Source organism: Limulus polyphemus, unplaced genomic scaffold (genome assembly GCF_000517525.1).
Source record: "Limulus polyphemus unplaced genomic scaffold, Limulus_polyphemus-2.1.2 Scaffold1201, whole genome shotgun sequence".
Classification (NCBI taxonomy): Eukaryota; Metazoa; Arthropoda; class Merostomata; order Xiphosura; family Limulidae; genus Limulus; species Limulus polyphemus.
In genome coordinates this window covers 207183-233412 of record NW_013666811.1, presented here as the reverse complement: position 1 = coordinate 233412, position 26230 = coordinate 207183, and the positions used below count along the sequence as shown (strand labels likewise).

General features: G+C 34.4%; 1 protein-coding gene across 3 annotated transcripts in view; it reads left to right on the top strand.

Annotated features, from left to right (window-relative positions):
* Window positions 1–26230, top strand: part of LOC106462577 (syntaxin-like) — a 90658-nt gene that overhangs the window by 40054 nt on the left and 24374 nt on the right. For 2 of the 3 annotated variants that reach the window (XM_022389877.1, XM_022389876.1), the window contains exon 8: window positions 22480–22616. The exons of the other annotated variant lie outside the window; for it this stretch is intronic. In XM_022389877.1, coding sequence (XP_022245585.1) covers window positions 22480–22563 — 84 coding nt within the window. In that variant the 3' untranslated portion in view covers window positions 22564–22616. The remainder of the gene's footprint in view (window positions 1–22479; window positions 22617–26230) is intronic. 3 annotated transcript variants of the gene reach the window in all.

Here is a 26230-nt window from a genome sequence, read left to right as displayed (position 1 = left end):
TTCTGATTTCCATGGGGCTTAGATATAAATGCACCTTCTTCACCAATGAACATTGAATAGTATAACAATATATGGAACTGACTAGTCATAAAGCTCATGAGCATGCTTATTAAATACTTTATCACCTTTTTTTACAAAGTACGTCTTTCTTTTTTTGCTTTGAAGGAGGTAAGTTGCATGTTTCTTCCTTGATTTAATCAAGTGACTTGGTCTGCACGCCAGTCATTCCTTTTCCTTTTTTTTGAAGTGCATAATAATACACATACACGTCGCCAAATTAATAGGAGGTAAATTTTTGGTTGTGTCCACATTGGTGAATATAGTATGTATGTCATTCAATGTTAATACATCTTCCTGAAACAGGTATATTGGACAAAGGCCTCTTGATGAAACTAAAGGGTCACTTTATTCAATGTAAGCTCATTACTTATGTTTACATGGTCTTCAGTGTTATTAATTGGCAGTTACCAATTATTCTCTAATAGTGCTCACCTGAAGAGTTTTTTACTGTGTGTTTGGAAGACCACATTTCTCCGCATTCAGAGCGCAGATATCACCATGATGTCAATAACTTTTTACAGAAAGATGATCTTGTTCCGTGCTTAATGCTTATAACGCTACTATTTTTCTAAGTCCTTGTATAGTGGTAGGTGCCAGGATATTAGAAGTTGGCTAAGTTTACTTCTCTTTTCAAGCGAGGTGATGAAAATTGTCCCAGTAATTTTAGCCCTATTAGTCTTACATCAGTGTTAGGAAAAGGTTTTGAAAGTTTAATGAAAGATGCTTTGCAAATTCATTTTAAAAAGTTTAAAATTTTGTTGGATAGTCAGCATGATTTCACCTTACTAATATTTTGACATTCTTTGAAGAAGTTACTGGTTATGTAGATAAGGGTAAGGGTATGAAATTTGATGTATCTAGTTTTCAGAAAGCAGTTGACAAGATGACACATAAAAGGCCGTTAAAAAGTTATATCTGATGAAGTTCAGTCTAACTGGTTTATTGTTACGAGTGGGTTCAGTGTTAGGACCTTTGCTCTTTTGGATTCACAGCAACGATATAAATGAAGAAATAATCAATAGATTAATTAAATTTGCTGATGAAAATAAAGCCTTGGGTGTTGATGGCTGTGAGTATGCTGCTCTACTGCTGCTGCTTTACAAAAATATTTGGATTATTTGGATAACGCATGTGGGATATCACAATATGAATCATGAGTATACTTTTCACGGGAATAACCTTGTTAGATAACAGTGTTATCTAAGAAAAAGATCTTGATGTTTTGGTTGATCAGTCTCTTAAGCCATCCAAGGAATGTGATGTTGATAATAGCAGGACAAAGAGGATTTTAAGTTGTATCTACAGAAATGATGAATACAAGTCTGAAGAGGTTATAATGTCATTGTACATATCAATGGTCAGGCTACATTTGGAGTACTATGTTCAGTCTTGGGCTCCTTACATTAGAAGGGACATTCAATTGTTAGAAAGGGTTCAGAGGAGGGTTATTAGGATGGTGCCTGGGATGGAAAGGTTGTGATATGAGAATATATTAAGATTTCTGAATTTGTTTTCTCTTGAGAAAAAATGCGCCAGAGCGGATCTGATACAGGCGTGTAAGATTATAAAGAGAATTTATAATGTTGGTGCCTCATCCTTATTCTATGAGAATGGTAAGACTATGGAATACAAGTGTATTACAATATAACACTAAGGGTTTTTTATTTTTAAGAAAATAGATAATATCAATTGCGCGTTTCAGGTTTTGCCCACGCCTTTTTATAGGTTTTATTTCCTCGTATTTCGTTCTTCGATAAATTCAACACGTCTGAGAGGTTTTTAATCCCATAAAAACACAACATGACTTGCTCAGAAAGCCACCTGGCGTGGATTTCTCATTACCGATGCTCATCAACAAAGCAAACTTGACATTGTTGGTAGCACTAAAGTTCGACTTCTTTGTTATTGAAATAAAGTTTTAAACTTTCATTATTTCCAATTTGTATAAAATAGGTTCCGAAAAGGATATTAATAAAATAATTATTAGCCTTATTTTACAATGTTTTAAAATATAAAGAATATTAAGCAAGCTTTATATGGCTAAAACATTACATTAGAACATTACCGCCGTTAAATGTTAATAGTTGGTGAAATATATCGTATGAAACTTCACTTAATTGAAGTAAGAAGTTATAGATGTCACATTTAATCTCTATTGACAGGAATGGTTGCTTATATAATATACATTCACTGAACATAATGAATTTGATTATGTAACAACTCAGTATAAAAATATAATAAGAAACTCCTGCACAAACATACTATTTAGTAATAAGCTAAGAATGCATAATAAAGTTCCAACACTCTTTTGGTAATTTTAGTTTTAATCTTTTACACCCTACTGCGGGAACTTGAATTATGTAGTGTGATATGTTATACGTAACGCCAACTGTTCGAAAATGTTGAGTTTAATTTACTATATATTGAACTTCTCTCGATATACATTGAAACAAGCGCACACTAGTCTAAATAAGGGTTTGTGATTCACTTATTATCACAGAATTAATATCTACATGCACTATACGTATACATAGTATATATATATTAGCTCTATTCTTACTGTATCGAACATCCTCCACCGCATGAAGGCGTACTTTAATTAAATTGTCATTTTTCATGGCGGCTGGCTTAATTAATTAATCAAATGAACAACTCTTTTGATGATTAATTAAGTATGAGCCAAGAAAAAACAACTGAAGTACAAAATACGTGTTTTTATGAGCCCCCCCCCCAGTGACACAGCGGTATGTCTGCGGACTTACAACGCTAAAAACCGGGTTTCGATACCCGTCGTGGGCAGAGCACCGATAGCCCATTGTGTAGCTTTGTGCATAACTACAAACAAACGTGTTTTTGTATGATCGATACACTAATGATTTAGACTGACTATACTAAGTGTGTACAATCGCTGAACTTTGCATGTGAGAACATAATGGAGAAATTCTTACTGATCGTGTACAAGTGTCTACCATGTTAAAATATTTGAGAAAAGTTAAGGAAAGTGGGAACAATACAAGTTTTTATTTATTTTAATATTTGTAAAGAAAAAATAGAGTATCTCCAATTTTTCTCAAATATTTTTTACAGCGTAATATCTGCAATTTTTGAAACTCTTTTTCAGATATGGCAGCTTTAGAAATAAATACTTTTCTTCAGCTAAAATCATGCATTTTTTGAAGATATTGTTTAATATTTCATGAGCCAGTTTATAACTATAATCAGGAATATCTCTCATAACTAAAAAGATTTACTGTTAAAAAATATTCCTACTATTTCTTTAAATTACATTTTCAATAGTATAACGGAGAAACATACTATTGTGAATAAATTTCAAACAGCTTTTTGGCCAGCGCTTTCATGAGATGATAATTAATTCGACCTCAACTCGTTGATTACCTGATGCTTGGAAAAAAATATAGTCATACTGTACGTTTATTTTATTGGTTTTAGAAAAGTTTTTTTATTGGATTCATGGGAAGGGGGATATGAAAAATATTACAATTGGTATTTGAGGACTGTGGTAAAAATGCTAAGAGCTAAAAATCAAAATGGCAGATCAACAGTTTTAAAAAATGGACAGTTAATCTTTACATTTCCTTCTGAAAAGGGAGTAAAACAAGGTTTTGTTACTTTCACCCATTCTTATTTTTTTAAATAGCGTTATCAAAGCACATGGTGTTTGGAGGAACTTATGCACCTGCCCTCCAGTGGCACAGCGGTATATCTGCGGACTTACAACACTAGAAACCGGGTTTAGATACTCGTGGTAGGCAGAGCACAGATAGCCCTTGTGTAGCTTTGTGCATAATTAAAACAAACAAACAAACAAACTTATGCACCTAATGTTAATAGAAAAGCTCTAAGAACTTATTAGATGCTGATGGTATAGTTTTTTTCTCCACTGGTGTGAGATATCTACCACTGTTTCATCAAAGTTTATTGTGTTTTTAACCAAAGAAGAGTATCTAGTTCTAAAGTTCACACATTTTACCTCGTGTTGAAGCTCTCATTTTAAATATTTTATGACTGAGCTCCTAAAGGGAAACCATTCTTAATTACCGTGTGTCAAAGACACGATTGAGTTTGGTTTTTGAAAAGTATTCAGTTCAAAAATAACTTAAGACTATTTTCGCACTGGAAGGAGTACCACATTTAATTGGTGTGCTACATATTTGAAACTATTTTATCGAAATTAAGCATCAGTTTGGTTAGTAATGAAAGTATGTAATATTACATAGTTTCAGATATTAGATAGTTACACAAAAATGAGAAGACGGCTCAAGCATATATTTTCTCTTATGCAAGTAGAAGTCAATGACGTTACACGTTGCTGGTGAAGTTCAATACAATGATGAATAATAACCCCTCTAGCGCCCTCTATCATCCAGTGTGGCGTGCTTGTTTCGACGAATGACAAAGCAGAGATCAATGCATGATGAGTGAAGCGCGATATACAGAGTTAACTTGATGGGTAGGGTTCGATCTCACGACCCTGCTTACTTGGCAAATATTGTGTTTTGTCCAGATTTTTTAGAGGACGAAACTAAGCCTCATTTCAAATTCTAACTAACCCCCATTTACATAATATATATATATAAGTCAATTTTTCGCATATCATACTGTTAGGTGATATTTATTAATATTTGACTTTTCATTCAAACAGTCTCGGCCTCCAGTGGCCCGGCGGTATGTCTGCGGACTTACAACGCTAGAAACTGGGTTTCGATACCCGTGGTGGGCAGAGCACAGATAGCCCATTGTGTAGCTTTGTGCTTAATAACAAACAAACAATCTTTGCAAATAAACAACAAAAATCTTCTCTTAAAGCATTTATATTAAAATTTAATGGACTTCATTTTACAGATAATATAAAGTTTTCAAATAATAACTTCGCTCGGTGGGTCAACGATATGTGTACCTTAGTACATTAATATCTAGAATTAATTTAATTGAGTAGATAAAGCGTAGATATCCTATTATGTAGCTCAGCGCTAAAACAAATAAACCAAACCATATTACAACTTAAAGTTTTAGATAAATGTCACTGTTGCTTTCGGATATTCCCAATATTCGGTTGTTTTTGTTTTGTTCTACCGAAAAGCAATTTAAAATTCTTATTCTCCCAAACTTGTAGGGAAAAAAATGAAATCCTATTATTATTCTTTGTTTTTCGGAAATAGAATACTTTTATAAGCATGCCTAAATACATGAACTAGTAGATAACACTGTTTGATGATGCATGAACTTAAGTTTTAGTATTCCATACGTTATCCCCAATTGTATATTAATTACTTTTAATATTATAGCGAGAGTTCAGTACTGATATTACAACAATTTTTAATGTACAAACCAGTAAGTCATGTGACAACTACAGCTGATATAAAGTCGCAGTGGAACGGTATGTATCAGAACTACGTTTTGACATTGTTTGGTGTATTATAGGTAGTGTGTTGCCACACACACAAATATAGCTTTTGGGAACGGTAGGTAATAGCACTTTTCGACGCAAAATATTCATACACTCAGGTGATAAAGATATTACAATAGGAAATTTATCGATTTCAAGATACTTAATGACATCGAAAAAAAAAAAGGAATATGGATCACTTTGGGGTACTAGGAACATCTAGAAATAGACATACAAAAAGTCATACACCAACCATAGCAAGCAAAATGTGGTGTCTTGTAAGAGGTGAGAATTCACGAACATAAAGATCAGTGACAAAAACCATCCATGTGCCCCAGGTAGTAGAAGGACCATAATCAAGAAGGATCTCTGTGTGGAAAAACGACATGAGTCACATGTACGCAAAGTGCTTCCACAATATATCTGTTCACCCGTCGCATGTTTCAAACAACTGGAGAATGAAACAGTTACTCGTGCTATTCCATATGAAGACATACCGGTCAAGTCGCTGGATGCAGCACCTACGGATTTCTTTGCGATTGGACTGTCGAAACAGATGAGAGGAAGCTGCCATACTCATAAACTAGAAGGATTATGGAAGGCATTATGGAAGGATTGTTATACTTTCGACATAACGGCCTTGTGACAGAGACTTTTATAATGGACACTATGCTGCCGGTCTACTGTCAAGATGGACCGTGGTAAGAAAGAGCGTGACTGGACGTAACGACATACAGTGTAACGACGTAGTAAGGCTCCAAAATTGTTTTAAAGTGACGTATTTAGCCTCTGTAATAATAGGCGTAGTCTAATGGTTAGAATTCGGAGCTCCCGATAAAAGGTTCGAGTACGCGATAAGCTACAGAACACGCTTTGCACGTTCAGCTATGATTCCGTTATAAAAGTAACAGTTAATATTCAGTTAAGAATAGCCAAATGGTACTGATAGGTTGCTTTTCTTCTGGCCAGCAGTTCAAACCTAGAAATGGCTCTGTCTGAAACTTGAGGTCTTTGACCTGACCGTTTAATTCGTGTGTCACGTAAGGTTCGTTCAAGTAGAATTTGTTTGTTTGTAGTTATGCATAAAGCTACACAATAGGCTATCTGTGCTCTGACCACCACGGGTATCGAAAACCGATTTCTAGCGTTGTAAGTGCGCAGATATACCGCTGTGCCACTGGGGGTCTTTAGGTATAAAACATCAATGTTATATGATATTATATATTCATCATATTAATCATTCTTAATGGTAATGTTTACTATGAATATAAAAAATAAATGCTCAGATAATTTTGCGAGTGTTTTCGTAACATTTCTTGAATTGGAACAAAAATCCAGTTCTAATTATACTAGTTAACAAATTATTATTTTTGTTTTGTCTCTTACAAAAGATATTGTGACCAACCTGAATATAAAACTCTAACTGAAAGCTTTCAATCACGTAGATATCCAGAGACCAAACATTTAGTTTTGTCTATATAGAAAGCCATTTGGTTTGACTATCGTGATTATATTGAAACAAAATTGCTACAAAAAAAAAAAGCAAAGCAAAGAATAAACAAAGCAATTTGGTGATTACCTTTGCTTTTATGGTTTACAGTGATGCATGTACGTATGGTGGGAGCGAGTTCGGTAAGTATAAGATATTCAAACTAGATCATCTTTTTCTGAACACCCTGTATGTTCATACAAGACATTTCACTGTTTGATAAATGCATATAATATAATCAAACCAGCATAGTGGACTAGATAGACAAACTGTCATTGAGTTCAGCTTTATATCTATCTTAAGGTGTAAGGGACAGTCTAGTGTAATTAGTTTTTTCTTTTTCAGAAGCCTATTTCTGGTATTAATGAATGTTAATTTTAAGTTAAAATACAGTGAAGTGTTACATTACATTATAACAAATATTTTAAAACATAAGACAAGTTTCTATAAGCAGTAAGCAGCGAGTATGATGAAGACTAATCCATGTTCTAAATACATACATATGCCTGCGAATAATTTACTTTAAACTCAATGAGAAAAGAAGCTCTCTGAAAAGCAGAAATTTTTGGACAACACTACGTACTTGTCTTCACATTACTTATTCTTTTCACGATGTTTCGCCTTATCTGTCAGACTGAGTTTTTTTTTTACAAGTATTGGTTACACAGTTCATGTAACAGCATCTTTCAACAAAAATATATATATACTTAATTAAAAAACAAAAACAAAAAACTACGCACTCGGTCGATACCATTTTAAGACTAGAAGTTCTAGTTTGTTCACGATACATCTGATTTTCAAAATTAAAAAACGTCATTGGCAGAACAAAGTTTTTTATTTGTTTACTTATCTGATCATAGCCGCATTGATGGAAAATCTGTTGTAAACTGAACACATCAGCAAGTTTTTTTATTTGTTTACTTTTCTCATCATAACGACATTAATAGAAATTTTGTTGTAAACGGAACACATCTACCTGTATTTATATGAACATAATATATACGGGGTTGGATAATCGTATATTATAAGAACTGCTAATGTAGGTGCGAGACATGGTGTCACGGTCGACATATTTAGCATCTATATATTTAATTCATGACAAATTATAGATCATTCGAGGGTGCAAATGCCGCAAAGAGTAGACTATGGCTTTAAGAATGTATTACAACCTTTTCCAGGAAAGACATTTTTATGTCAATATTGTTAAATAATGTAGAGTCAAAGGATAAAACATTTTGAAGAAACGAGCCTTTAATATTCTGCATGGAAATATACAAACTCGCACAGCAGGACGTTTAGGAAAGCAACGCCGAAAACATAACTCAAGTCAGTCTGGAGCACTGCTCTCTTCCGGAAAGTGAAGACTATGGTTACAAAAGAGAACAATCCGGCTCAATAGGCCACTTCAATGAAGCTGGGCATATAATAAACAAGGATTTAAACTCGACAAAGGTTCACAAGCTTCTAGCCACGCCTCAATATTTGTGTTTATTTTCATGAGAAAGATGGCTGAACAAAGTGGAATCAATAGAATTCCATTCGACTACATACCTTTCAAGTTCTCCGATACAGCTGTAGTGGACTTGTGAGCCTTTGGTCCTGGTACCCGACGTCCATGTATAATGGAAGTTTTGTGGAACGTTTTTAGAGTTGTAGTCTAAGATTAGTCCCGCATAGAAACGTGTGACAATAGAAAATGGAGTGTCGGGTAATAATGCATAATCATAAACATCAATTTGAGCATGATCAACATGGGCAAAAGCGTTCTTATAAACCACAATTAAACATCAGTAACTCCAGTAACACTTGAAAGATATTGGAAAATATTGAATAATCAATGAATAATCACTGCAGTGACCAGAGGTGTTTTATTTTTGGTTGTAAATATCAAGGTAGCAAAAAACGTCATTGCTTTATGTTACGTTGGATGTAGAAAAATGCCTTATACTCTAAAATAGAACAAGGTGTTGTTCGTCTTGCATGAAAAGTATCCATGTTCCTTTGGCATGATTCATTCAAGCATTTTTCAAGCAGGTTTATCTAATTAAAAATACAACAACAGCATATGTTACGTTTATGAGGCTGGGGATTTGGGGGGACACTTCTAATCAACTGTATGCTATCGATTAAACCAAAAGAGAGATTTTGTAAGCTCCATTGTCTTGTTCGTATGCCATTACTAGTTGTTCTAAGTGTTAGTAAAACGCTTGGCTGTTTCTGCGTAAGCGCGTGTCTGAGTGTAGTTTGGAATAGTGTACATTTCAGAGTTTCGGAAGCTAGAGGTTAAAGTAATTTTTTTTTTTTTTTGCAATATAGAATTGACTGGTTTGGTAGTGTAGTTCAGATTAAATGTTAAAATAAAGAACTTCTGCTTTGTATGTTTTCACATGAATAGGTTTCGAAGATTGAACTTATTCCAAAGTAATAATTAATGTTTTAAGGTCTTATGGAAAATGGGCATTAATAGAAGAAAAGAATCACGTCTTACACTGTAGGTCGGTTTTGAGATTCCGAGTCTCATAAATTTCTAATTTTTAAGAAGTGTAAAATGCTTTTTCAATAAAATAAAATAAAAATCACTATCGTCTGTTTTAATATTAAAGTGTTTCCTTCATTTATCTGAAGGGTTCTTTTCTTATAATAGATGTCGTAAATGATATTTATACACCACTTATCAGTGATAGTTAGGGAGCTCGACTCGCAGTCTACAGTTAGTGGGATCGAAACCCGTGTTCGAACATGCTCGAACTTTCAGCCGTGGGGGCGTTAAAATGTGAAGGTGAAAGTTGTAAAAGTGGTAAAAGTTGGCGGTGGGTAGTTTTGACTAGCTACTTTACCTCTAGAGTATCACTTAAAAATTAGGGACGACTAGCGCAGATAGCTCTCGAGTAGCTTTGCGTAAAAATTCAACAAACAAATTTGTTAGTGAACCAGTCAAAGAAAAGATGTTGAAATTCGTGACTTACCATATTTTTCGCCCAGTCGATTGTGTCAAGCCAATTTATGGAGCCATCATCCTTCGTCAGTAATACTGGGCTGTGTCGTCCATCCCAGTGGGTTAGACCAGTAGTTTTCGGAACACCACCCTCATCAGTAACACTAGGATACGTCGCCCACTCCATAGGTTGACTGCTTTTCTTAAACATCACCCCGTATCAGTAACATTAGACAGGAGCGGAGTCTAAAACAATTATCAAATCTTATATAATGCATGTAAAATTAATTCACATTTTAAAAGATGTTTTAAAAGTGATACAAACAGAAGCATCACGTTCTTTATTACCTTACGACGGTAACTGATCTTTTCAATGAAATAATTAACGCCTCTTTTGCATATAATTTTGTCAGAAAAACCTTTTGGTTATATGAAAACGCAAGTAAGGGAAAGATCAACTTAATAATCTAATGAACAAGTACAAAAACGTCTTGGAATGAAAACATTATGTTTTTTGATTCACAAAAATATTTTGATAACAAATACAGAGAGTATCATTAAATATTATGTAAGATAGATATTCTATATTTTAGGTCCTCCGGTGGGTCAGCTATAAATTTCTAATGCTAAAATCCAGGGTTCGACTCTTCGCAGTGGACAAAGCACATATAGCCCACTGTGTAGTTTTGCGATAAAACAACAACAACAATGGCATAGATTTTAGATGCTCCAACTGACGAAACCACAAGTTAAAACGACATTTTGTTTTTAAAATGAGAGGTTTGAATTGCACATTTGTTTCCCAATAAAAGGCTCGAAAGTAAAACATCTATTGAAGTACTTTAGATCTGTGATGCAGGTTCTTGGTTCAGAATAAATAGGAGTCAAGTGCTTAGCAGTTGTATTACACCGTCGTGGACCTAACGTTCCTTGTATGTATCCCACTCAAGTGAAATATTTGCTAAGAATATGTCTAAAATGGAATCTAAATGCAGCACACACATATAGCTGGAGATGAAGAACTCATTTTATTATACCTGAAAACGTCCGCAAGAATTAGCGAATCTGGACAAACGATAACACTACACCTTAAACAGGAGGGTGAAAAACCTTTTGAATAAGTGGCGAAGGAATATTTAAATCCTGTGAACAAGCTCTCAGTCTGGGTTACTTTCCAATACAACTCACATACTATCTACGTTATAGTTGCACAGATAATCAGGAAAAATGTGCATGTAAAATTTTCAATTACCTATATAGTTCCATATAAATTCAAAGCTGACCAGCGCCTCACATAAGTGACCCTTATGTGAAAAACGAAAATATCACTCAAAAAAGAATTATGAAGTAAGAAATGGGAAAGGCAAATAGAGAATGTTACATATAGTCTCCTATATTTCGTCTCACTAAAAGCTGTATGAACTTTTGTTTCTTTTAATCTCTTTACAAACTTGACACGATCCTACAAAAAAAATATTAAAGCGGTATATATATATAGGAATGCCTGCAGATGTTATCAAGCGTCTACAAAAAAAAGCACTTATTGCCATCGTAAACCAAAGATTATGGAAATTAAAAAATTTAGTATAATATTTTTTAAGAGAAATTGAAAAGGATTAAAATCGAGAACATATGTTATAAAAAGAAGTTGTACTATGAACATTATGTCTATTGACGTCATATTCATGTAATGCACTGAACTATACGAGACACGTACTGTTACATCTCAGTTACTTATCTCACTCACATTGATCAACAACTACCTCTACCTAGTGGAGAATTTCTCCAGGTCTTACAGTGTATGGAGCGTCAGATTTAAGGTTACCTGTTCATGTACTATTCAAACTGAACTGCCAAGAAATACAAAAATAACAGAAATCAGTACTGGCTTTCAAACATATGGTAATATTCCAGTGGTAGCATTTCTTTCCTAACCTAGGTTTAAGCCCTCTAGTGGCACAGCGGTATGTCTGCAGACATAGACAGCTAGAAACCGGGTTTCGATACCCGTGATGGGCAGAGCACAGATAGCCCATTGTATAGCTTTGTATTTAATTACAAATAAACAAACAAACTTACTGGTATATTAATACCTTGAAAGATTCCAGATTATTTACTCAATGTTTCATCAATTCAAAATTTTTCGATAACTATATTAAAGACAGCTTTATGTCGAAGCATCTAGAACTTTATACTTTGATATTAAAGAGTACTGGCATATCTTATAGTCAAAAGTTTAGATTGTCAAAGGCTTTGGTTTGGGAAAGATTTTTTTTATGCAAAGGCCCAATGACTATCTATACCAAACACGTTTGTAGGGAATATTAATTACAAGATGAATGTATAAAATAAAAATAGAATACTTAAAGGATTAAAAAAATATTTGAAAAATGAAATGAAATTAAAAACCTACGGCCTGCAAAAAACGAAAAACATGGTCAATCTGAACTGTGTAGTCATTGCAAATGACACTGATGTTAAGGGAATAAGTACACCATTGACGTCACTAGTGTAGGTCGATATGACCATGGTGTCAGTAAGCTTGTTCTCTCGAATTGCATCATCGCCAGGAATAAAATATAGATAGAGATAGGTGAGTAAGAAAAAGATATAGTCTTTACTGAATACCCAAGAGAACTGGGCTTTTAAGGAGTTACGTTGAGTTGATATAGAGTGTCTAGTTATTTTCCTGTTTAGCATTTATATATTCCAGAGCAAATGAAATTGCACACAACATAGTAGTGAACACAGAATCTGTGAGCAACTATAGAGCTGCAGCAAACCATGACAAAGCCTATGGGATCACCTGATTTCAAGCCAGCCATCAATCCTGGCATAAAAGAATGACTCAAAAGGTGTTAATTAGAGATGTTAGTAATTCAAATCTGGTGAGATTGGTTAGTTACTGGAATCAACCTTGCCTGGGTGTGAAAGCCAAAGGTTGGGATAAGACAAGGGTCGGCAGACTGCTGCTATCGGTCTTTACTCTTACTGTGAAGAAAAGTAGAGAATATTTCAGACAGAATGGATGTTAAAAATTTAAGCTCAACATTTGCATTTTTTTTATTTAGGATAGATTCGCGCTGTTAACATTCTAGCTAACTCCTAAAATGTCTTAGAAGGCTTAGCCAGACAAAAAAAAATCCACCGAGGGGAATCAAACCTCTGATTTTAGCGTTGTAACTCCGAATACTTACCGCTGTCTCACCGAAGGACTATTTTTTATCAGACTGTTAGGGGATATTGCGTCTCTCGAAATGTTTTGATCTTAAGACAAAAACAAAAAATGGCTCATCTTCTTTGAAGGGTAGCCAATCCTTGGGATAGGAGATTATCTATTTGCAACATCAAAGCCCCTGAGGCAGAAAACCATACTGCCTGATGAAGTGCTGTGGAAACAAACAGAACTTTGCAGCAAACTTATTGCAAAGAATGTTGTAAACACAGGAGATGAATTGTCAATTCATAGGACTCTGTGTTCAAGCTCTGGACTGAAGAAATATGTTAATATCCTCAGCAAAGCTTAAGCCCCTGATGTTGTACAAGGTCCAACATCTGTGCAGATTCCTTGGCCGAAGTGTATACCAGAAATCCATAATCCAGCTATTGACTGAATGAGGAAATGATAGATCTTGAACACAGAACACCTTTATACACGTGACCTTAAGCTACTTGATGTAAGGAAAGAAAGTCAGATAATTCTTAAATACAAGTCCCAAGAACTTTGTTTCATCCACCACAAGAATCCATGCAACTCCTAGATGGAGCTCAGGATCAGGCACAATCCTCACTGGCAGAAAAGATACACGCAAAAGGTTTTAGATGACAATAAAGTAAAGCCATTTGCAGTGTTCCACTCACATAATTTATTGAGGGTGGTTTATAGCTGCTAGATAATTTACTCATATTTGATAACCAACAGGAAATCTAAAAGTTGTCAACATAAGAGTTGTTTGAAACTGTTGGAAAAAGTTGCTCAGGTATGGCATTGACTTTAATACTGAAAAACATTACATTCGAGACGAAGGCCTGTGTGAGGGATTAGGATATTGTTGATTCTAAATGCCATAAACTTTCTCAAGATCACAAGATGCTCACTTTTGAGAAAGGCTTCCAGGATTTATGTTTCATGTAAATAAGCTACATCTTGGCCATTTGATTTAAAGATTCAAAGGGGTGGATATTTCCCATTCACCTTGAAAATCTTCTCCCAAATGACCTTCAAACTCATGGTGATGGTAGAGATGTAGGAAGTGAAGTTAATCCAAGATTCCTTTGTCTTTCCCATTTGATCTAATAGGCAATGTAGTTGGTGACAGTATGATACTTGTAAAAGTTATTCTAGATCCGTTTCTGAGTTCTTTGTGTTCCATGATCAGGTGTCCACTGTGGATGAATATATCGTAAAAATATGTCGAGGATAGTATGTACAGCTACTTATACTATATGAATATTTACTGCCTTCATGCAGTTCTCAACAGATGGAAGGTTAAAGTTCCGAAAGGGTGATGAAGGAGGCCAGATGGCCTTCTCTTGCTTCCTCCATGTCACTTGAATCAGATAACACTGATTGTACATAAGCTTCTTCAGAATGGTTAGAAAATTATTAGTGCCTCATGGTTCATTGTCGATCTCCCTAAAAAGATCTATGGCAGTAAATGTCGGATTCAGAGCAATAAAATAATTATACTCTCCAGAATTGGAGAGAGGAAAGTTGTGAGCTGAGAGCAAATGCTCCACAGGTCGCCCTTCACATCAATATCTCCACCACCCCAGACTGGACTGTGTTCACTTAATTCTTCCAGGATGAGGAAGGGAGATAGCAACTGATTGTTAATTGTCTCTTTGATCAATTATGTACCCAGGTTACAGGTAAAGAGAGCATACTGTAATGGTATGACCAGTCATAAAAGGAGAATGAACCCATTCATCACACACACAAATATATTTTATCGTAACACATATTCTAAATTCGGAAGCTTGATTTGGAATCCTGTTTTCAGGGTTTATTGCTTTATTAAAAATATGTACTATTAGTTTCATTATTATTATTACATTGTTACCTGTTAAGTAGCCCAGTTAAACAAGTCAACAGGATAGTGTTAATTTATGAATTTGTTTATTCATTTAGTTCCTCGCTACTATTTTACCCATATTTATTTGTGGAGAGTGGTTTGTTTTAGCGAGTCTCGGTGTTAATATCAATCATCATGTAAAAAAGAGTGTTTAATGTGTATATAAAATGTGATGTCGTATTGTAATATCTATACTAATATGTGAAACAGTTGAGTGTTACACCATTTATCAAACGAGTGTGCTTTAGTTTACTTTAAAAAAATAATTTCTATGCTGTAAAATTATTGGATTTTTGTAAAAAATGTTAAAGTTTGCTTTTCAATCAAAATATGTGATAAGAACTAACATTTTATGTAGTACAAAGTTAATACATGTTTGTCCGTCTACATCATCTCATCAAGCACATAAACGTATTTGACCTGTATACTTGCAGATATATTAATTCTAAGTTAATGTACTACCACGTGTAATTGTTAGAACTGTAATAACGCCAAGTTCGGAGTTTACACTAAATAGAGCAATTTGTTTTAGCAAACATGAGAGAGGGTTCGAGTCCCACTCGGTTATAATTTTTACTTCTTAAGAAAATATATTGTAATTTGGCATTTCTTGTTTGGAAGATAAATTAGAGCATTGTTTTTCTTTGTTTTGATTATACTTTATTTTTCAGTTAAAATTCAACTCATAAAATGTCGAATACGAGTGGAATTTGGTACTTGAAAGTGTCTATAGGGGATTCACACGTAACTTATGTTGTCGTTGTAAAAACGACTAGTGACTCTCAATGTAACAATCATATTGATTTTAACTCAAGGTTGTCCAGCACGAGAGACTTAGCTGCAGAAGGGTACTGGGAGAATTGCTATGTTTCTCGGTTTCACCGAACTACTATTGGTTGAATTTAGCAAAAGGTTCAACAGCGCTTCTGTTCTCTGAATAGTGGTTTTCAGTAGAAACTTTGCGTATAAATTATAATAAATATTTATATAGCATTTTTGAAATATTTAAAGTCTTAAAACAACGAAAAATTGTTGTTGTTGTTTTTTTTGTGCAGTTAAAGAAAAAGTAACTGGCATTGAATGTACTTAGTCAGTTCGGATGGGATGTTTATTTATCTGCCAAATCTTCAGTCTGATCTGTACCTTACAAGAGAAGCTCATCAGATAGGCTCACGCAAGTAAGAAAATCAAATAAAAATGTTAACCCAAATTTACATAAAACCTTACAACATTCAATGAACCTGAAACTCTAATTATTGGACTGACTTACTCAATTGCTTTTACAATTGAGCATTAGGTGACGATCCCGTGAGTTTTGCCGTCTTACGATCACCCCCTCTCGCAGGAGATAGAAGAGTTCCTTTACTAGTGACCCTCTGGCTGTTTATACTATTCTACTGGCTCCCAATGTTTGATCTATCTAGCTATAACCGCAACTGATGCGCATTAGAACTGGCGTAAAGAAATCCGATTTCCTATTATTGTAATCCTCAATAAATGTGTAAAACTAACAAATCCATAAAATATATTAAGAATAAAGTCTATCTTTGAAATATTGTAAAATATATCTCACACTCGATTGCGTAGAAATTACAAGCTTTAAGTTCTTGTATTTTGAGTGCAAACATATTTTGAGCATACCTCATTTTCTCGTTATAAATCATACCATTTTTTATCCAAATTTGTTATATAAAAAAGAGAAATACTAATTCTGAATGAATATAAAATGTAGGTGTTATCAATTTTCTACCTTTAAACCGATTTTTTTAATTCGAGAACAAAGAAAGCTAATATAAATGATTAGCTGCAAAGCTAAATTATCAGTACGTGGTCCAGAAATATAAATTTGAATGAAACTGACAACAACAGAAGTGTTTGACTCATCTAATAAAGTCACTATTATGAATAGAAAGGGAGCATAAAGAAAGGTACAAAATAATCACTTCAGAATTTTGCATTTTTCTGAAGGTTTGGTTATGATGTAAGCAACAAGTTTAGAAAACAAATCAAAATTGAATTGCAAAAGCATTAAGGTTACAGCATTTTATTTCAGTTTTATTGTTGTTGCTTTACTGTTGCCCAACCCTCATTATTAAACGAGGAAAATAATAAGCTTCAGGGACATATTTTATAGAAAGACCGAACGATAAGTAAAGGTTAGAAAGAAAAAGTACAAAAAAACTGGAAATGACTCAGGTTGTTAATTAGTTCAGTGCTTTTCAAACTTTTCTTAGTTCGCACCCCCCTTTTCTTCTTTGTAATATACGTTGCTCCTCCCGGTCAGAAAATGACATACTTAAGGGCTACATTCTGTTTCTTGTAAAAACACAGGTTTCACAAATATCTAGTTATCAACTGTTGTCTCAAACTTTACAAATTGACGTTAATCAATTGAAAACTAATAAGTACTGCATAGAATAAAACCATTTAATAATAATAATAATCCAATACAGCTTATAATAAGTTATACTTTATAAGAAATGTAGCAGCAAGTAATAAAAATCGAGTTGAAATGAATAGATTAATCTTAGACAGCATGTTTCTTTTATTTTGTTTTTATGATAAACAGCAAATTCATCACAAATTTATCTTCGCTATTGTAATATCAACACTCATTTTGATTTCCTTGCTTTTCACGCTTCTGTGTGTTATATGTGTTGAGTGAAACATGTTTGAACAAGCTGAATTGTTATGGGTGTCTCAAACGCTGATGAACTGTACAGTCACTGAAACGTTTGTAAAATAGTACATACGGTTCATGTAAAGTTTGAAAAACTAAAAGTGTTCATTACTCAACTGATAAGTTTCACAAAATATCGCTAAAATAATCGGATGATGTCAAGTTTAATTAACTTTCAATGGCGGTCGCCAGCAGGGTTAGGGATGTGCGAACGAACCCCATTTACGTGCAGGTTAACAGTGATATTAATATCCTTGATACAACCATAACGTAACGTACTGAACGGTCTGCTGCTCCGTTTCTCAGTACATCGTGAGTAGGCAAGTATCCATATCGTTTTACACCGTACTGACCCAGCAAACGCCATACTGTAAAATCACGTTCTGTCATATTTTCATTTACTCTTAGATAACAGTACGCTTCTGAAGGCTGTGGCTGTTTGTTGTCACCTGCCTACTCTTAGGCAGTTCATACTACTGGCGTAATCACGGGTGGGCTTGAATGGGCTATGGGCCCACCCAGTCAGCACCGATCACCCATATAGAGTTTGCAAGATGGTTCTCGTATCCAAATACGTCATACATAGAGTTTTTAGCTCCCTTTGTCATGAAGGGCTTGTTTAAACTTAAGGAATCAAAAGAGGGTATATCTACCTTATATAATGACAAGAATAAGATACCCTATAACTCGAGCGCATTCGAAAGGTAGGCTTATCTTCATCAGGAGCAAAATGGATTTGTATACGTATAGAATTGTGACACACACATAAGCTGCAACTAAGTAATGAGTAGATAGTATCTAGTTTATTTTTAAAAATTGCATGAATATTTGTTTCAATGTAACGTGTTCATCATCGAGATCTCATCATGACATCTGTAGTTTTAAGTAAGTGTAAGTGTGTATGTGTATGTATATATACATACATATGTTTATACACGCACACACACACACGTACCCAAGAAAGATGAACTATAAAACAGAACTAGCCCCCCCCTAAATAATTCCTGGCGACACACATGCACGTTTTTAGAGTAAATACTAATGTTTTAAGTTTATCCCTAAAGTGTCGACAGCAGTGTGCAGAACAAATGTTTCTATTACAGAATGAATGAGTATAAACAGATGTTTATTAACCAATCAATTAGAAAAAAACTCAATTCATCATCTTTGCTGTTCACAAAAATTATCGTATTACGTATATGCTAGATACAGACCTTGTGAAATGATAAGTAAAGCATTTGTGATCATACATACTTCCACATACTAGGTTAAGGTCATGAACATGTGTGTGTAATAAATATATGACAAATTTCACTTATTAAAAGGTTTGTCACTGCAACATAAAATGTTTTGGCAAAGTTTAAATACCCAACAAGATATTAAAATTATGCAAAATATTAAGGTATTCTTGCGCTACTCTAATCGAAAAGTGGAATTATGTCGTTACTCTTATAACGCATTCACAATGTCAATGTGCGGAGCGTGATTTTGGAATGTGTACTTGCGATAACGAGACGCGAACCTTGGATCCTAGGATCCACAGCCAGCCACGCTAACTACTATGCCACTCCTAGCTGATTCTTTAATAATTAATTTCAATTAACGTCTTCTACACTAATTAAGCAAATATAAAGAATGCAGAAGAGCGAGATGGATTATATATTGTTACAGGTTGAATGAGATATATACAAAAAATATAAGATAAGGCGGTGAAGAGAAGTGAATATAATAATTCAAGGATTAGCATTTTCTAAAGAAGAATTGCAGTGGCAAACCATGAGTGGGAAATATGTGATGGGGATATTGAGTAGCAGGATGGAAGATATTGGTTGACGGATGAGGTAAGGTAGGATAATGGAGACAAGATATAATAGATTGTACAATAAGATAAGGAGAGAGAGGGGGTATTACCGAAATATTTATGGAGAGCAAAAACTAAAGCGAGTAGACACGATAATCATAATAAAAGTTAAATAAGGAAATTATATGAAAGGTAACAAATATTGGTTAAAAAATGAAATAAAGTGTAAGCTGTGTAAGAAAGAGTTGGAAACAATGGAGCATGCGATATGGTGTGGCAGTTTGGAGGGGGGCAAAGGAATAAGGAAGACTAGTTGGGAAGGGATATAATAAATAGAAAATATTATATAAAGTGTCGAAAGGGATAAGAGAAGTCAAAAGAATACTGAAGGAATTGGAAAGAAAAGAAAAAGGCTGATGAACTACAAAGTGTTTGCTCATGAACCTTATTGTTTGTGTACATCTCGTCTGTATTTTATTATGATGAACTACAAGGTGTTTGCTCATGAACCTTATTATTTGTGTACATCTCGTCTGTATTTTATTATTTAATTCACCTTTCAGTTTGTATTTTGTATTTAATCGGAGTTATGCTTGAGTTTGACATTTTTATTTATAAATTTATTGTATTGCTATATAATTAGTTATAGTGAATTTTTGTTTCATTAAACTGTGATGAATGACGCTACTTCCCCCATTAAATCTGCATGTATGGAAAATATACATATATGCAGGCGAAGGAAGCAAAGGTTACTTTTTGGAGAGGGAGGGCTAAAGTGCACGCAGAACTTGTGCAAGGTTATTCTATGGGCAACAAGGTGTACAACTCCCAGAAAATGTGGCATTTTAAAGCTTAAAATGAAGCAAATCGTAAATTACTAGCTGCGATCCGCAAAACATTTGCAATAGTGCCCATGTTCTTCACTTGAATTTTCCCTTATTCTATCATTTTCACGCACGGCCTTTAAGCTACGCTTTCATGCAGGTGATATATGTTAGCTCGATAAATTCTGATCTATTTGAAACAAGAGGGAATCCTCAATAGTCGCGGCACTTGAGATCCTTTTAGGCAGGATTAGAGTAAATTAATCTATGAGACCTTTTCTCCTTTTTATTAGCTACATTTTTGTGCGCCAGCAATACCAAGCATGGGGCGCGCGTATACCAGATTCAATTTTATTACTCATTAGGATCTCTACCAGTCTACCCTCAAATTGAAATTCCTTTAGGCATGATTAGAATAAATCAATCTATGAGATCTTGGGTGTGGTCAGATACACCAATGGAAAGAGTTTGACCTCCTGCGTTCAAAGCTGTAATTAGATAGATCTCAAATCGGTCAAGAGATGATGGAGCTATGAGCTAAGAGTTTGTACTTGAAAAAGAACAACAAACAACAACAAAAAAAACCCAGGGACCATTCTATGATCCACTATGTCGCGGATAAAATTTTACGCGGTCAGACAAACAAATTCGCGTTGAAGTAACTTGCTTGCTTGTTTTAAATTTCGCGCAAAGTTACACGAGGACTATCTGCGCTAGCCGTCCCTAATTTAGCAGTGTAAGACTAGAGGGAAGGCAGCTAGTCCTTCCCACCCACCGCCAACTCTAGGGTTACTGTTTTACCAACGAATAGTGAGATTGACTATCACATAATAACGCCCCCACGGCTGAAAGGGTGGACATTTTTGGTGGGACAGGGATTCGAACCCGCGACCCGCAGATTGCGAGTCGAGTGTCCTAACCACCTGGCCATGCCGGGCCTGACGTAACTTTATTTAATATAAATACACGTAAAGTCAACAATAAAGTATAACAACGGTATTTATAATAATGTACGGAGTATGAAACAGTTATGGGCGTTCAGTGTATGACATGATTTTACGAGTTGAAACAAACAAACTTACAAAAACGAAGAATAAAACATGTACTAAAGAAAGAAAACTAGCTAAAAGGTGTATTTATGTACTCACTTTCTAGAACTCACTAGATTTTTCTCCTATGGCTTTAGGGTGAGCTGCTTAGTAGTTCAGTTCTAAACAGAAAGTTCATGGTTCAACAACCATAAACTGAGTGGGGTTTTGAAAGTCTTTTGTTAACACAGTAATCCAATATTTATTTATTCACAAAATAATGTTACGTGAAATATAAAACATGAAATTAATAAGAGAGAGAGAGAAAGAGGGAGATGTCTAATTAGTAGTTGATGATATTCAAATAGTACGCAGTACTCTGCGCGTTATTGTATTCCATTAAACGATATTTCAGAAATACACTGAAACTTGATTTAACACAGTTTGATTTCAGAAATGATTTTCAAGTTGTATTAGTTTTATTACATTACAGTCGCCTTTTATAGTTACAGACAGTGATAATCTTTATCACATAACAGTTGAATGTTTTTGTCATATGAGATTTTTGAAACAATAATACGTAAGAATTAAGCCCCTTTCTCAATAAGTGGTCAGCATTCCAATTCTGTGTTATAAATTATCTTCATTGTTAACAAGTAAACAATGTTATTAGAATTAGCTTTTCTTTAATAAGTTAATGAAAAGTTATGGTAATTTTCTCCGTCTCACTTCCCCACCAAATATGTATTCAAGTTTATTCATCAAAGTTTATTTGTTTGTTTGTAATTAAGCACAAAGCTACACAACGGGCTGTCTGTGCTTTGCCCAGCATAGGTATCGAAACCCGGATTCTAGCGTTGTAAGTCCGCAGACATACCGCTGTGCCACTGGGGGCCCGTCAAAGTTTACACCTAAACAAATAATAATTGTAGACGCAACAACTAAACTACGATTGTAGGGCATAACATGATACATTTACTCTAATGAGACAATTCCTTTTATAACTCAGTTATTAAGATATTAATCACTACTTTAAAATTGATTGCCTTCTTAATGATTCTAAAACAAGTATATTATGTTTTTCTTTCTATTTATATTTTGTGTTTATAGACATTTGTATACAGAAGTCATTAAAAAAACGTTTTACTATTTGAGATGGTTATTTCTTTCCTCGAAACAGAAAAAAATTATAATGTTCATATGCTTGGCTGTGTTGATGGTTATCCTTGTGTCCACTGTTGGAGGTTACATTGGAATTGGCTAGTGTGGGCATCTCGTAACCTTTGTTCCATTCTGCAGCGCCCTCAAGGATAAATGGTATGTATGTAGTTTTCTAGTATAATTTATAAATATAAATAATAAGACTGAGATTTATAAACATGTTAATTCAAGTTTATTCACCGAAGTTTTCAACTGTATCATGTTATGCCCTAGAATTGTAGTTTAGTTGATGCGTCTACAATTATTATTTCTATATTTGCGCTAATGAGACAAATCAAGCATTTTCACATAAAATATTTCCATGATCGAACTTAGTGTACCGTAACAATTGCCATTATCATTAACGACAACACCAAAAGTAGTAACAACCGAAACTATTCTCCTAATTTAATTGGTTTTCTTAGACTTGAAGCTGCAAGTGTTACTAATATATTTTTTACACATATGTTCTCTTTATCATACAAATTTTGAAAAGCATATTTAATATTGTTAGTAACTCACCAATAAAAATGTCACATCTCACATGCCGTGTACATTAAGGGCTCACATACCACCTTCAGTCATTGTCGAGTAATTCATCGGAAGGTCACCATTGACTGTAGCGACATCCTGAACATTATCAGACGTGGAATCGGAATTCAGAAGGAGTACACTGTATTAAAACATGTTGGGCCTGTCATTTCACAGACGTAAGACCACCCCTTTCACTACTTACTCCAAACGTCACATAGTCCATCTATGATACTTCCTACTTCATCTGGAATAAACAATGTCAGTAATTGCAAACATTCTTCACAAAACTGTTAAAAGTCGAAAACTACACCATATGCTTTAATCTTTTTCTCCATCAAACCATTTCGATTTAAACCTAATCTGTTTGTATGTTAGATTGTTTTATCAGTTCGTTCATGCATAGTGAATAGCAGAAACAGCTTCGGTATTTTATGTAAAAGCAGATAAATAGCAATTGCAAGAAGCGCTGACAATTCTCACATAATTCCTTGCAAAAAAAAAAATGCTACAGGTTTTAAATAGCATGCTCAATAGATTCCATTGTTTCATACGACTATTTATTGTTTCTAACACATCCAACTCATTAAGAAGATCCAACGTACCTCTAAATTATCTAGCCACAACAGCCACGTCATGTAGTTGTAACCAGGAGCGAATCTTTTCAACATCATTTTGGAATATGTGATGAGTAATTGCTGTGCCGTTTTTTACAAAACAAATTCTCGCAGACCTTACATAAGTATTCCTCAAAGAACGAATCCTTGAATACAGGTCCTCAGACTGAGACTTGGTCAGTCACTTTAAAAGTATGTAGTATCATTTAACGTGTGAGACCTATTCCACCTGATCTTTTTGCTACTGCAAGTAGGTGGGTACTCCATAAGATTAATTACATTTGTCCTATTATAAGTGGTATAGCCTTTCATCTTTGCATCTCTCACCTGGTACTAGTCAAGTACAAACCGGGTACGTTTTCAGCACATTACGCATTTAGCATGACTTTTTCTCTCTTGAGCTGATGCCCAGTCTTAAATACTTAAGGTTTAAATAACATAACTTTCTCGAATATGCACCAGGAGTGGAATGCAGAGAAGGATCGTAGTTTGGATTACTTCTATTAGTTCCACTGTAATCTTTTGTAATATTTGACAGGAGTTGTCTTCTTTCACTTAGATCGCCATTATGTGGTCCTCGTATGAGTCTTCTCCCTTTGAATCATAATAAATTCTCATAATTTATGACAAATCTTTATAACTTCGGTATGAATAAATGATGTCCAGCTAACATTACTCCAGTGTTAGCCTAAAAGCCACTTAATAGAACATTTTGTGAAACACCATTGGTTCCATAACAACTAAAGTGTCAGTTTCATTTGATAACATAATTTCTTATGTGTAGCCGTATGATTGGCTCTACTGAGCAAGTTCATATTTCATTGCCTGCTACGTATACGTATGGTGTACATAAAATTAATTTAAATTCGTTCAGTTGTTACATTTTGCATTTTGTGCATTTGTAGCACGAAGTAAAATGTTAAACACTTGACAACTTAACATAAACAACAAATTCTAGGACAAAGTAGCTAGCGCCATCTTTAAACAAAATCGTCTTTTAGCATTTATCACAACTCATAATGATAAACAGCTTAATAAAACTGAAGTTGTTTGATAATGACGTTCACATTAAAACAATTGATGCAAAGTAGTAAAATTAATTAAACTAATAGCAAAATTGTACAAGGGCTTACATAGATCCGATCCACATCGAAAAAGTAAGGATGTGTCAATTGACAATATCATTTCCGTAAATATGCCCTATGATAGTATTATTACAGAAAAAGAAAAGCTTTCATAGCAAATAAAAATTATTTTGCTGTCATGTAGGCAAACTTTCCATCTTATACAGATCTATGCATTTTTGTGTATTAGTTTGAATATGATTATTTTCATCTCTTGTAACATTTCTTGTAATTTAAAACTATAGACCGCAGATTATGAATATTGCAGTTATAGAACACCGATACCTAAGTTTGTTTTTATCTAGAAAATTTTCAAAATGATTACATGAATATACAGTTTATTCGTAACATAGGGACAAACGTAATTCTTCTTCTACGCAATTCGTTAATCAGTTACAGGACTGCCAACCTACTAATTACTCCTATTAGAACTGTAACTTATTTTTGAATCACTCTGTGAGTGGAAACAACAACAACTAGAAAGGCAGTCAGAGTGCAACCCCATGCTCCACGTGCTCTACACGTGTCAAGATCTTCTACCTATATCACTTTGTTTTTGGAATTTTGAACGTTTTTTTAAAATCCCAGTTTTCTAGCATTATTAAGAAGGTGGTTAATTTTCAGCTTGATCTTTACTAAAAGTTAATAAATCGGTCTTGGGGAACACTCAGTATTGGTACCTAACTTGATTAAACTCATAAAGAAACTTTTCCGATTATACTCATCACAGAGCGAGAGGTGTGAACATAATAATGGGATTTAAAATAATGGCTTGCCTAAAGCGCCTGATCTGCTACAAGTGTCTTTGCTTTATGCAGTGAATGACCACCCAGATCGTGATCTGTGGCTTACAAACTTGCCATATAACAGTAACTACACTTGTTGTAGCATAATACTGTTACATCTCTGGTCGTTAGTTAATTTCCCGTATAATTTCTTTCCGATGAAACTTTAGCGACACAAGTCCTTTCTTAAATAAAACTGGTTTATTCTTTCTGAATATAACTTTGCAATACACTTAATTTCCACAATCACGCTATAATTCACAATGAACGACTCACGCGCTCGACCCAACTGTCCGTCTCAATCTCAGTCTGCAATTCAATTACCTTACATTGCATTGTTGCCGTCACTTCTTACCGGTCTTATATACACAAGAATACCGCATATCTAGTAAACGCTCGAGACTTCACGATCCTTCGAGAATATGACGTGTTACTAGCGTCACGTGACCCCGCTGTCGTAACACTGCCTCTTCCTTAGTATTGTTCGTCCCGAACAATAGCCACTTACATTAAACCAATAAACGATTAACAATAACTTAACTGAATGTACAGAATTTACAAACACAAAATTCAAATTCAACAAAGTCTCTTAATTTTACGGAACGTATCTTCTTCCGTACTGGTCTCCGTCTCGTTGGCTTCTGCTTCATGTGGAGTTCATCTGCTTCATCAGG